The sequence below is a fragment of the Cotesia typhae genome, unplaced genomic scaffold (genome assembly GCF_013202065.1).
Source record: "Cotesia typhae breed Kobodo isofemale line unplaced genomic scaffold, CoteBio_Ctyphae scaffold_45, whole genome shotgun sequence".
Classification (NCBI taxonomy): Eukaryota; Metazoa; Arthropoda; class Insecta; order Hymenoptera; family Braconidae; genus Cotesia; species Cotesia typhae.
In genome coordinates, this window is record NW_027423777.1 from 1,808,244 (window position 1) to 1,820,540 (window position 12,297).

Consider the following 12,297-nt stretch of genomic DNA (forward strand, 5'->3'; position numbering starts at 1 on the left):
TTTTTAAATTAATTAAAATAATTAATAATTAAGAATTATAATGAATTGAAATAAATTATCAAGTGATGAATAAAAAAATTACTACTGAGTATAATCATTATTTTTATTAATATTTTATTTTTAATAAAAATATAATTCTCTGTCAACTACATAGAAGAAAAATATTTCATATACAAATTTGGAGATTATATTTCTCAAATTCATAAAAATAGTCATTAAAATTTGTAAAAAATGAGTAATAAAAATAAGCGATATTATAATATTAAAAATTACATAAATTAATTTTTTTTTAATAATTATTCAACTAGTATATAAAAAAAAAGTATGATTACAAAATAGAATATGATTATACATACATAGAAAGAATAAGATGACACTGGATATTATTCCAGATTATATTGTGTGAAAAAAGAGTTTAGATAGTAGCTAGTATAATCCAGATTATAGTGAGTATCATCCAGATTATAGTGAGTATAATCCAGATTATAATGAGTATAATCCAGATTATAATGAGTATAATCCAGATTATAATGAGTATAATCCAGATTATAATGAGTATAATCCAGATTATACTATCTACTATCTGAAATTTTTTTTCACCACAGATATCACTGAGTATAATCTAGGATGATATACAGTGTCATCTTGTTTTTTCCGTGTCTAATAGAATAAATTTAATTATTAACTAATTTAGTAATAGTAATATGTACTAACAACGAAGCTAATTCAAGATCTTCACTGTACTGATTTTTTAATGGAACACTACGGTAACCAGTTCTTAAACATTTAACTGGATAAGTAGCTTGTCCAATAAAATTACAATCGCCAAAAACATCTTCATCTTGAACTAAAAATCTAATAAACGCAAAATTAACATTAACAATATTAAATTCACAAGATTCATTCCATATTGGATTAAATCCATTATCAGAAATAGTTTTAGTTGTTAATTTATTACCATTATCATAATCAGCGCCTATTATTTCAACTTCAACATAAGGACTAGCAATATTACTTTTACCAGATTTGTGTAAATGTCTAGCTCCAATTACAACTAATTTTATTCTCATACCTTCAATGTCTTTAAATATTTTTTTATCATAAGCACTGTAATTGTCATTAAACATAAAATCAGGTTTAAGAATGTATCCGGTGAAACCATTTTCACGGAATTTAGCTTGATTCAATTGCATTGATTTATCACCTGTTTGATAATTAAGAGCTACCATTTGACATCCAGCATTCCACAATGGTATTGGATTATAATTAGATGAATCAATACGTTGGCCTTTTGGATAAACACGACTAAATTGAATTTGATGATACTTAACAAAATATTTATGCTCCGTTTGGCAAATTAATTTTTCCGCTTTTGTTTCTGGAAAACTGCTCATTTCATTGTAGACAAAATTTTTTTTATTTATACGATCAATATCAAACGGAACTGATCTAAAATAAATAATAAGATTAGACATTTCTTTAGCAATTCTCCAAGCTCGTTCAATTTCCTTGCTTTGATTTTCCCTTAAATTAGCATGCTGAGCAGTTTCATTGATAATTTTCATCCACTCTTCAGCAGTTTCTTCAGATTGAGTGGCAGCTTGAAATACCGTGCACAAATTTTGATTTTTAATTGTAATAGGATGCCAAATAATTCCCTCTCTATCAGGAATAGCTGTTTCAACTTTAACAACAACACCAGTAATATCAAAAGATCCTTTTTGTAAATTACCAAGCATTGAATCAGATTGAATAGTCAAATCAATATTATTATTACTGCAACTGCTACCATTAAAATTATTTCTGTCCTTAGTTTCTATTTCTTCAACATAATTTTCCGGAAACCAGTGCTGTTTTTTGCCGCCATAATCACCACGCCACCACCCACCGTCCTGCTTATGTACATTCGTAATGATAGCATGCTTAACAAACGTTAGTTCATCATCACGGCTGGCTTTGTAGTCAAAAATAGCTTTCACAGTAACTCTGGAAATAAATGTCGCTGGATCAATGTAACCAGGAATTCCATAAATAGGACAATTGCCATTGCCATCACCATTGCTCTCATTACCATGACCATTATTCCCATTGTACTCTGATTCCGAAAGGATTTCATCAACGTCGCTGCGTCTGATTGAATTAGACAGCCGTGTTTTTTTGTACAACGGATTGCGTTGATAATAATTAACTAATTCGACCAAACTTTCAAACTGTATCGAACCAACAGTGTACAAACGTCCTTCCAATTTAATCCGACAGTGTTTAATTTTATTTTCCGCGCGAAATGATATCGCGTAAGTATTTAATTCTTTGTCACTTGGACGCACTAAAAATGAGCCATTTGTTGGCACACGTTTTAAAATATCTTCAGCAAGCGTGCGCGTGCAATCAGGATGCCACCATTCTTTTTCTTCATGCTTGCACGGTTGTGGAACTGGTTCTCGTAAAGTTATTACAAATTCTTGACTGCGCAGTGAATTGTTCCGATAATGCGTTATTAAACTGTATAAACTATCAAAACAAACACTGTCAATTAAATAATATTGCGTTTTTCCGTATTGCTGTTTAAGTTTAATGCGACAGTGATTAACTTTATCTTTTCGCCAAAATGACAAGCAATAATCGCCGACAAATGTCACGCACTCGCGTACTAGAAAAGTACCGTCTCCTAAACGTGAATACCGACGTAGTAATTCATCAGCTTCTTCTCGTCCACGTGCTAATTTACCGTGGAACCATTTTTCTCCAAAATGTAATTCATCATTTGGTACACCCTCTAATCCTTGACGATTAATGTTCAATGAAGACACTATGTCATCTTCTTCCTCAGTTTCAACTTCTGAAGTTTGGGAAAATGTGTCGGTATAAAAAAGATGCTTTGATGTTAATATAAAAAAATGAGGGTACCATTTATCGTCCGCCGTGTCATGTAAATACAGTATACCGTTTTTTATGGTATTACGTAGATCCATTTCATAACTCATGTTTGTTTGATTAGTGCTGTTATTACTATTAATACTGCTGATATTACTATCACCGTTACTGTTATTACTAATACTATTGCTATTACTATTATTACAAAAACTACTACTACTATTACGAGCTATAAATGTTGACTCGTCGACTCCGTCGGGGAGTTTTTTGTGTTTTAAAATTATTTTACCGCGTAATGCGTAAGGCGATGGAAGACATGTTTCATTTTTTTCTACTGGTTGCGTTAATAACATATCGCCAAATACTTCTTGCATTGCTGCGGCCATTCTTCGTTGTTGTGGTAATGTACAGTTGTCTTCGATTGATAAAATTACTGGATATCTGTGAAATATAATAATATTATTTTATTATTACTGATTATAGAAAAAAGAAAAAAAATTTTTTTTTTTTAAATTAACATTAAAAAAAAAAAAAAATTAACATTTTTTTTACAAGAAATTAATTTTTTAAAAATTTTCAACAATTTTATTTTTTAGCTGAAGAAATCAAAATTTTTATCACAGTAACTTTTTTGTTGAAAAAAAGTTTTCTAAATGTGGGGAAAAAAATAATTTTGGATGAAAACTTTCAAAATTGTTTTTTTCCCACATCTAGAAAACTTTTTTTCAACAAAAAGTTACTGTGATAAAAATTTTGATGTCTTCAGCTAAAAAATAAATTTGTTGAAAATTAAAAAAATTAATTTCTTGTGACAAGAATTTTTAAAAAAACATTTTACGGTAAAATAAACTAATTTAATATTAACTTACTCAGATGTGACGAACGCGTGTTCTTTAATTGTCTTGATAACATCTAAAAATTTAATTTTCGTTGTCAAGGTATGGCCGTGAAATATAAATGGCATGCCATCAGGACCGTCCCAACAATCCAGTTCAATGCATCTACAACCAGCTCGCAATGCTCTTATGTAAGCTTGACAGCTACTTTCACTGCTTATTTGATCGCCCATCAAATATCTGCAAAAATAGATTTTTTTTTTATATAAATTAAACTATAGATAAATAAATAGTTTAATGCAATAGTAAGAAGAAATAGTAAATAATCTGTAAGAAAAATGATTAAAAAAATTTTTTTTGTATACGTCCTTTTTGACTCTAAGATAAAAAAATTCGAAAGCCAAAAGGACGTATCATTTTTTTTTTTAATAATAATAAATTATTATTCTTCAAAAAAAAAAAACCACTGGTAAAAATAATTAATCTTCTACTCATTTTATTTGAAGAAAATATGTATTTGATTAAAGAAGAAACTAAAATATCAATTAAACAAGATACTACTTCAATGCTTTCTCCACTATCATTATATTTTGCTTCTGAAAGTAAAAAATAATAAATGTATATTACTTATAAATCTAAACTTTAAAAAAATACTTTAATCTTAAAACAAATTCATCAGTTGTTACCATCATCAAAGCACAGATTTTTGTAATATCGATGGTATTTTTTTGGAGCTGTGCCTGACGTACAAAAATTAATAAAAATGAAAATTTTGCTATTGAGTCAAATACATTTTTCTTCAAATAGACTGTTACTATTATTTTTTTTTTTTTTAATTCTAATCCATATTATTTAAATAAAATGAGTCATTATTTTTACCGGTGTTATTCTTTTTTTAAGGCTAATAATTAATTATTATTAAAAAAAATGATACGCCCTTTTGGCTTTAGAATTTTTTTGTCTTAGAGCCAAAAGGGCGTATACAAAAAAAAATTTTTTAGTCACTTTTCTTACAGATCTAAATGTTATAAAAATTTTTAAGTTAGTGGGAGTGACAAAAAAATTTTTATACGCCCTTTTGGCTCTGCAGAGCCAAATATGGCTTAAGCTGTTGAGTTTGTTTATTTAAATAAATAAATAAATAATTACGTATTGTGTGAAGATGCTATCCAATAATGTGACAATGGTCGTGTCATATCATGAGTCACACTGTCGAACTCATGATTCCAAATATCGTTGTGCTTGGAAAATAAAAAATTAATAAATTCTAACGATGTAAAGTATGGATCCTGCACATGACGCTGTGGATCTTGTAAATAGTCAGTCATAAAATGTGAAACATCATGACTATTATTCCCCAAAAGTTGATCATGCTGTTGGTGAGTTAAAAAATTTTGAAAATCTTGTAAGCTAAATGTATTTTCAGTGGATGAGTAACTTAACAATTTTTTCCAGTCGGGAAATGTCGTGTAGTCAATTAATAATTTATAAAACAAAACAACAAAGTCATCAAATCCTAATGCAGTGCGATTACGTGTGTCGACTTGTTGAAAGACTTGACGCAATTTATTTGTTGATATTTTACAACTAGCTCGTGGCATGAAACTTTTAATATCCTTGAGCGTTACCGTTTCATCAGTATTTTCCATGAAATAAAATTCTTTCCGTAACCAACGTTCAACTTGCAGAGGGTAGGGTGCTTTTATTGTATCTTGCACTAGATATCGCAGGCCTTTTACCCATAATTCACACTCTTTTTCGCTTAGTGCTGAGGCTGATAGTGTCTTCAAGCGAAATTCAGAGCCATAATATATAATAAAGCACCCGAAATACTCAGTTCTTTTAGAATCTTCAGGCCATTTATCAAACTCTCGTGAATTTTTTCCAACAACTACGTCCTTTATTTCACGAATTTCAATGAACCCATCAAAAGTACGCTGAGCTTGAGATTGAGGTTTTGCCCACATAACTTGACGCGTTTCTCGGCGTATCATTAATGTTTTCTTCTCTGGTTTTTTACGCTGGAAAAATTTTGTTACCAATGTGCCACGTTCTAGCTGGCTTATTATTTGCTCCATTTCTGGTATTATTCCGCTCATTTTGTCCACTTATTTATTCCAACAAAATCTAAAAGTTATAAATAACTATTACGCTGAAATTAGCCGTCAGTTGTTGATTTTAAAAATTATTTTGACAAATCAATTATAATAAAAAAATTCTTACAAAAATTTTCACTTGCAATTTTTATGAATTTTCACATGTGAAACTTTTTAATATTTTTTTTATAATAATTATTAATATTTATAATATTTTTTTAAGAATAATAATAAATAAATTGCTATAAAATTCTAAAAAAATTTTTAATATGTCACCTTCAGTGTCATAAATAACTTACAGTTTTCTTTTTTATTAAAAAATAAATAAATTATCATAAGTTGAGCAACAGTTAGCTCAGTGATGATTATTTAATTTGATTTTTTGCACGCATTTGAAATAAACAAATTCACAGTATATAAATTTAATTATTTATGTTAATTTTTAATTGTTTAAATTAAAATATTAATGAGCAAAACTAAATGCACTACCTCATCACGGAAGAAAGAGTTATTTTTATATAAACCGAGTGGTTTTATCGAAAAATTATTTTTTTTCTCCTCGGAAACATAGATATTATCATGCGCAACGATAGTTTACTGATAAATATTTTTTTTTAAACAGATAAAATGTAATCATAAAAAAATTTTAGATAAAATATATCCCACAATATGGTAATGTTTAAATATCATTTGTTAAAATTAAAACAATATTGAAATATTGAATTACAATAAAAACTTTATAACAATATGCTCGATATTATTGTTATAATTATTCAACAATATATTGAGACGTAAGAAAAACACAATAAGTCAACTAATAATTAATTTATTTGAGTAAAAAAAAAATATCATACATCGCTTCATAAAATTTTGAGTAGAAAATAATTAAATAATTAAATTAATAAATTATGAAATAAAATTATACGTACAATTTATTTATTAACTTTATACTATAAATAAATTTTTAATAAAATCGTCTCATAGCGAAAGTCGTCGTCGGAGATACTCGGAAATCTTCGGTTTTTTTCTTTAAAGTTCAAACTTGTGCCGCCATCTGTTTGCGGGTGGAAGTGTTACTTTTTTAAGATTGATAAATTACCGACTGTTTTTTAGAAAATATAATAATAATAATAATAAAAATAATGTAGAAAAAAAATTCAAGTGTCAGTTAAAACAGTTCATATACACTTTCATTCGTTAAGGTAGTACTACCCTTGCCAGAGTTGTTTTTTTAAGATTTTTTAATCAAAATTATGACATTAAAGTAAGCTGTCACTTGATAATTTTTTATCTACCTTCAAGACCATTGAATGATTTGAGCCATCTACTTTTATTCTGTAAGTTATAATTTAATCTATATACTAAATTGGTAACTTTACCTTGATTCATTTTTATATATTGTATATTTATTTAAATTAAAAAGTTATAAATTTATTTTTCAGTATTATTCAGTATTATCATAGCGTTATAAGCATTGAACAAAAAGAAGTTTATCGTCAGGTAAGAAATACTTCAAATTAGGTGTAATATTTCTTCCATAGCGCTATATTCTACTTCCCCAGAAATACTCAGAACAGATGGACAATTTGACGGGTAGTGTTTATTTTTAATACAATCTATCAAGTTGAAAGCTTTGTCGAAGCACAAATGTATTAAGCCCAAGAAGTACTTCCTCACCTGAAAAGAAGAAAATAAATTTTTAAAATTTATAAATAAACTAGACGACCCGGTGAACTTCATATCACCTAGATATATTTATAAAAAGTCTAGTCAAAATTTAAAACAAAATTTTTATTTACATCAAATACAACACAGTTACTTATACACTGCATCAATTTAAAGCTTTCTGATGTAATGTATTTTTGTTTTTTTTTTTTTTTTTTTTTTTCTGCGGTGGGTACACAGAAAGAAAGAAAGTCTTGAGTCAACTGTAAATTTTCTTAAATCAAGAAAATCTTAAGGAAGATTGAAAATTTCTTGAATGAAGTTAAAATTTCTTGAACGAAGTTAAATTTTTTTAAGCCAAGAAAATTTCTTCTTGCTCCAAAATAACTTCAGTCTTCCTTATAATTTTCTTGGTTCAAGAAATTTTAACTTCTTTCAAGAAATTTTTAGTCTTCTTTAAGATTTTCTTGATTTAAGAAAATTTACAGTTGATTCAAAAAAATTTTTTTTCTGTGTAATAATTTTCCGGAGCATGAAATTTAAAAATCTGCTCTCGGAATTTTTTTTTTGGCGTCCTAAAAAAGTTTAAAAATAGTCTTGGTTTGTGTAATATTTAAGATTTTAAACGACAATTTTAAGAAAATTATTTTTTACACTAGACGATAATTAATTAAATTGTAGAATTAACAAAACTTACGCGGTCACTTTCAAAATGAACGATACAATTGATGCCAATCTGTTTTCCCAGAGATTTTTCGAAGGCTTCCAGGATCTCTGTCTGCTTGTAAGTACCCTCTAACTCAATTTCATTTTCGCTAAGTATTAAAGATATATTATATTCATCAAAAAGCTTAAGAGTTTGATTGAAATACTTGAACTGAGTGTTCAACGATTCAACAGCACTGGCACAAGTCCCGTGTTTTGACCATTCGTGATTCCAAAGGAAGTTCGAGTCACTGTAGTTTAATACGTTTATCCATTTTTTTTCGAGTTCTGGCATTATAGTCTCTATTTCAGCAGGATTATATTTCCGTGTACAGTTACAAAAATCTGGAGCTCTTCTCGCAATTCTTGATGGCCATAGACCATGGATGGACCATTCGTTTTTTATTGGAAATTTGCAAGATGCCCTTCGATTTTTTTTCAAATGTTTGTAACATACTGTAGGTGGCCAAGACAGACTCAACACTAGTGTGTCGAAATTCATGCTTATATTGCGCTGGAGTGCATTTTCGTGGCAGAATCTTATTTTGGTTCTTGGTTTTTTTTTTCTGTAAATTTAGAATTTTATTGAATTCATATTTCAATTCTATAAAAATTTTTTAAGGTTTTTAAAATTAAATATCTAATATTTAAAAAATAAAATTAAAACAATTCATTATAAATTTGTTAAAAAAAAAATTAGAAAAACGGTTGACCCTGGCAACTTCCCGCTACTTTCGTAATTAAGCGCTCAAAATTGCGCTTATTACGTTTTTGAACTCAAAGAGTTCAAAAATATATTTTTTATGTAGTTTTGAGCTCTCCGAGCTCAAAACTCTGATAGAAGTTTAATAAAACACTTTTTTTTTAATTTTCAACCCGCAATAACTTTTGAACGAATCAACCGATTTTGACCGGCTTGGTGGCGATCGACGTGGTTTTTCGATGTTAAGAGCTGATTAGTTTTTGGAATTGATCGATCGAGCCGTTTAAAAGTTATTCAAAAAAACTTGATTTGAAAAAATTTTTTTTTGTAGTTTTTTTAAGATTCCTCAAAATCTACCGGTCGGAATCGGTCCAAATTGTATTCAAAATCTAAGTTTGGTCAAGCCCTTTCAAATGACACCAACCGCGATCAAATTGGCCAAGCCGTTCAAAAGTTATGAGAGGTTTACATACATACACACATACATACATACATACAGACATACAGACACCATCGCGGAAATATTCAGGGAAGCTTTCTAGGACCTCAAAACGTCAAGATCTGATGAAAACTCGATTTTCGGAAGACAGGGTAAAAACGATAACTTCCCGATTTTTGAAAATTTTCAATTTCCTTAGCGGAAAGTTAAAAAAAGACTTGAAATTTTTTAATTACAATGCAAAATTTTAGTATTTTTTCAATTAATTAAAATTACTTGCTTATTTTAATGAAATTATTAAAGAATAAGAAAATTTTTAATTAGATCATCATTGAATAATTTAAAAATGAATCTCACACGGAAAAACTACGTTGTAAAATTTATAGAAAAGTTTGTAAAATTTACAAAATTCTATCTATAAGTCGACTCATGTAATATTTACAGTACTATGTTATTTTCACGTGGTAAATTCTGTTATTATAAATCTCTAAATTTAATAAATCGAGTCTGTAAATATAATATAACTTTTTCTGTTATTATTACTGGAAATTTATTGTAATTAATTAAAAAGCATTACTTGAGTCAGCATCATTGCAAACTAATTTATATCACGGTTTTGAATTTTTTCAAAAATTTTAATTTTTCTGATTTTTTACAGTGTACTTCAAGACAAATTATTTTTTTATAATCAGTAAAAAAAAATTTCTTCACATATAATAAAAATTTTAAATTTACTATTAACAAATTATTATTTAGATTTTTAATCAATAATCAAACATAATTTTAATTCAAGAAGTTACTCTGCAACGATCACATAATATTATTATAGCCCTGAATAAAAAAAAGTATTGAGACAAAGAAAAAAGTATTGAAAAGTATCGGATTGACTGGAAAACCAATACTTTATTCTTTGTCTCAATACTTTTTTTTTAATCAGGGAGATTTCATAGAATTTATCTGTAAATTTTACAAAAACATACGTAGTTTTCACGTAAACTCACAAGTAATAATTACATATTTTTTCTGTAAATTTTAAAGAATAGATACTGTGGAAATTTTGAAGATTATTTTCTGTAAATTTTACACAGTTGTTTTTTCCATGCATTTTAAATAATTATCAATAAAATAAATTCTATACCCGTTGGCTTTTAAAGCGACGATTGTGAAGAAACAAATAAAAAAAATTACTTTAATATCCATTAAAAAAAAAAATATATTTGTAAGTGTTCAAGCTTTAAAGATATCAAAATGTACTAAAAAAAACAAATCGTTTCAGATCAATTTATATATCCGATTCTTCAAACACATCAATCATAAATACGGAAGTAAGGGACCATGGGTGCACTGACAGCAGCTAATTTTCTTCGAAAATGTGAGTAATTATTCCTTTTATTACAATATCAACATACAAAAATTTTCACCTTGAATTAAGTTATTATTTACAGAAAAATAACAACCATATTTTCTATGGTTCTTCGAATGTTTTTATTTTTTATTAAATTATTATTATTTATTCGAATTTAATATTTGGAATCGTAATTAATTTCTTGCGAGGACAGTCAGTCAATTGCGGACGTACTCCGTCACAGTGGATTAAGTTGAATGTTTTATCAAAGCAGAGACTTACTTCATGTAGATAGTACTTAGATATTTTCTAAAAATTTAAAATTTGTTATAAAAATAAGATTTTTAACTATTTTACCTAAAAATAATTTTAAAACTTACTGCCATAAATTTACAAGCCGTCATTCCGTGCTTGCCAAAAGTGCGTTCGATTGCGGCTAAAATTTCTTTTACATCATACTCATTTCCAATTGTAATGTTGTTGGATTCAAAAGCACCCTGTATGTCATACTTGTTGAACAACTCGAGAGTTTTATTAAAATATTTATACTGAGAGTTTATTGCCGGAACACTATTACCGCAAGTTCCGTGGGAATACCAGACTCTTTCCCACAAAGAAGTGTCGTTCATTGGACCTACGCTGATAAATTTGGCGTTCAAATCAGCTCTAATTTTCGCTAATTGGTTTAGACCAAATGTCGCTGAAGAGTTTCAATTTATGTGCTTATTAGTGCCTCTCATTTCCGGCCATAATCCGGCGACAATCCAATTTTTTTCTTTTGGAAGCGAGCATATGCTCGATTCGTTTCCTAATTTTAATATATAACACGCGGTGTCTGGCCATCGTGCTTTCAAAATATATACATCAATTTCGTGTTTCTTTGATGGAGTTTAATTCTTTGGAGTCATTCAGATCAGATTGTCGCTGAAAAAACATAAAAATCCTTTCGATTTATTTTGTAGAAATGTTTTGCTTAATTTTTACTTACCTTCCGCCCACTACAGCTACCAGTATTAGAATTATTATATAAATCTTCATTGTGGTTTTTTGGAACTAAAAGTACTTCTAGAGGTTTATTGATGGTTTCGATAACACTGCAGGTTATTTTTTATTGTTAGCGTTTATATTTAAAGAAATACGGATTGAGTTCATATAATAGATAAATTAGTTTTATATTTATTCATTGATATCATTCAACTTATCATTTCTAGGCTAATGATGTTTTGGAGAGATTTTAAATTCATATTTTATCAGGAATGTGATATGTTTTTGATATAGAGTATTTTATAAGTATACATTTTTTATACCAATGAATATTTTTATAAAATTTTGAAGTATACCTACACGGCAAAAAAAATATATTTTTGCATAGGAAAAATTCCAATGTTAACATGGGAATTTTTTCTTTATTAACATGATAGAAATATCCATGTGACATAGGAAAAATTCATTTATCACTAAAATTTATGTAACTTAATTTAATAATTACAAATTTACATAACAATTTTCTCATTCGAGGAATTTCAGATAATTTAAAAGTAAAACAGTGATACACAGTCGGTTTGTGATAAAAAAAATTCGAGGAAATTTTTTTCAAATTTTGCTTTACATTTCGAAAAAATTAAAAAAGCAGA

General features: G+C 27.9%; 4 protein-coding genes across 6 annotated transcripts in view; 1 reads left to right on the forward strand and 3 right to left on the reverse strand.

Moving 5' to 3' along the window:
* Nucleotides 1–117: 117 nt before the first annotated feature.
* On the reverse strand, nucleotides 118–7,053 carry Sl (small wing phospholipase C gamma 1). 2 transcript variants are annotated; one of them, XM_074257583.1, is made up of 4 exons: nucleotides 6,736–7,053; nucleotides 4,860–5,837; nucleotides 3,744–3,950; nucleotides 118–3,315 (listed from the first exon to the last, which is right to left on the reverse strand). In XM_074257583.1, exons 2-4 carry the CDS (start codon nucleotides 5,807–5,809, stop codon nucleotides 675–677), a joined length of 3,798 nt encoding a protein of 1,265 aa, XP_074113684.1. In that variant the 5' UTR covers nucleotides 5,810–5,837; nucleotides 6,736–7,053; the 3' UTR covers nucleotides 118–674. The 2 variants fall into 2 exon arrangements, with proteins under 2 accessions (XP_074113684.1, XP_074113685.1); XM_074257584.1 differs by lacking the exon at nucleotides 6,736–7,053 and adding an exon at nucleotides 6,106–6,462.
* Nucleotides 7,054–7,180: 127 nt separating this feature from the next.
* Nucleotides 7,181–9,485, reverse strand: LOC141536836 (ribonuclease Oy-like). The gene is made up of 2 exons (XM_074257600.1): nucleotides 8,169–9,485; nucleotides 7,181–7,483 (listed from the first exon to the last, which is right to left on the reverse strand). Exons 1-2 carry the CDS (start codon nucleotides 8,676–8,678, stop codon nucleotides 7,319–7,321), a joined length of 675 nt encoding a protein of 224 aa, XP_074113701.1. The 5' UTR covers nucleotides 8,679–9,485; the 3' UTR covers nucleotides 7,181–7,318.
* A 1,187-nt stretch (nucleotides 9,486–10,672) lies between these two features.
* The window catches only part of LOC141536835 (peptidoglycan recognition protein 1), an 87,143-nt gene continuing 85,518 nt past the window's right edge, over nucleotides 10,673–12,297 (forward strand). The window contains exon 1 of the mRNA XM_074257599.1: nucleotides 10,673–10,690. Within this exon, the coding sequence (XP_074113700.1) occupies nucleotides 10,689–10,690 (2 nt within the window). The 5' untranslated portion in view covers nucleotides 10,673–10,688. The remainder of the gene's footprint in view (nucleotides 10,691–12,297) is intronic.
* Nucleotides 10,703–11,982, reverse strand: LOC141536840 (ribonuclease Oy-like). 2 transcript variants are annotated; one of them, XM_074257604.1, is made up of 3 exons: nucleotides 11,652–11,982; nucleotides 11,044–11,606; nucleotides 10,703–10,972 (listed from the first exon to the last, which is right to left on the reverse strand). In XM_074257604.1, exons 2-3 carry the CDS (start codon nucleotides 11,290–11,292, stop codon nucleotides 10,829–10,831), a joined length of 393 nt encoding a protein of 130 aa, XP_074113705.1. In that variant the 5' UTR covers nucleotides 11,293–11,606; nucleotides 11,652–11,982; the 3' UTR covers nucleotides 10,703–10,828. The 2 variants fall into 2 exon arrangements, with proteins under 2 accessions (XP_074113705.1, XP_074113704.1); XM_074257603.1 differs by having other exon boundaries at nucleotides 11,044–11,982.

Coding starts and splice junctions, on each gene's coding strand:
- LOC141536840 (XM_074257604.1), bottom strand. CDS start 11,292: ATGAACGACACTTCTTTGTGGGAAAGAGTCTGGTATTCCCACGGAACT. Junction 10,973..11,043: donor CGGCTTGTAAATTTATGGCA/GTAAGTTTTAAA, acceptor TTAAATTTTTAG/AAAATATCTAAGTACTATCT.
- Sl (XM_074257583.1), bottom strand. CDS start 5,809: ATGAGCGGAATAATACCAGAAATGGAGCAAATAATAAGCCAGCTAGAA. Junction 3,951..4,859: donor ATAGCATCTTCACACAATAC/GTAATTATTTAT, acceptor CTATTTTTGCAG/ATATTTGATGGGCGATCAAA. Junction 3,316..3,743: donor CACGCGTTCGTCACATCTGA/GTAAGTTAATAT, acceptor TATATTTCACAG/ATATCCAGTAATTTTATCAA.
- LOC141536836 (XM_074257600.1), bottom strand. CDS start 8,678: ATGAATTTCGACACACTAGTGTTGAGTCTGTCTTGGCCACCTACAGTA. Junction 7,484..8,168: donor TTCATTTTGAAAGTGACCGC/GTAAGTTTTGTT, acceptor TCTTCTTTTCAG/GTGAGGAAGTACTTCTTGGG.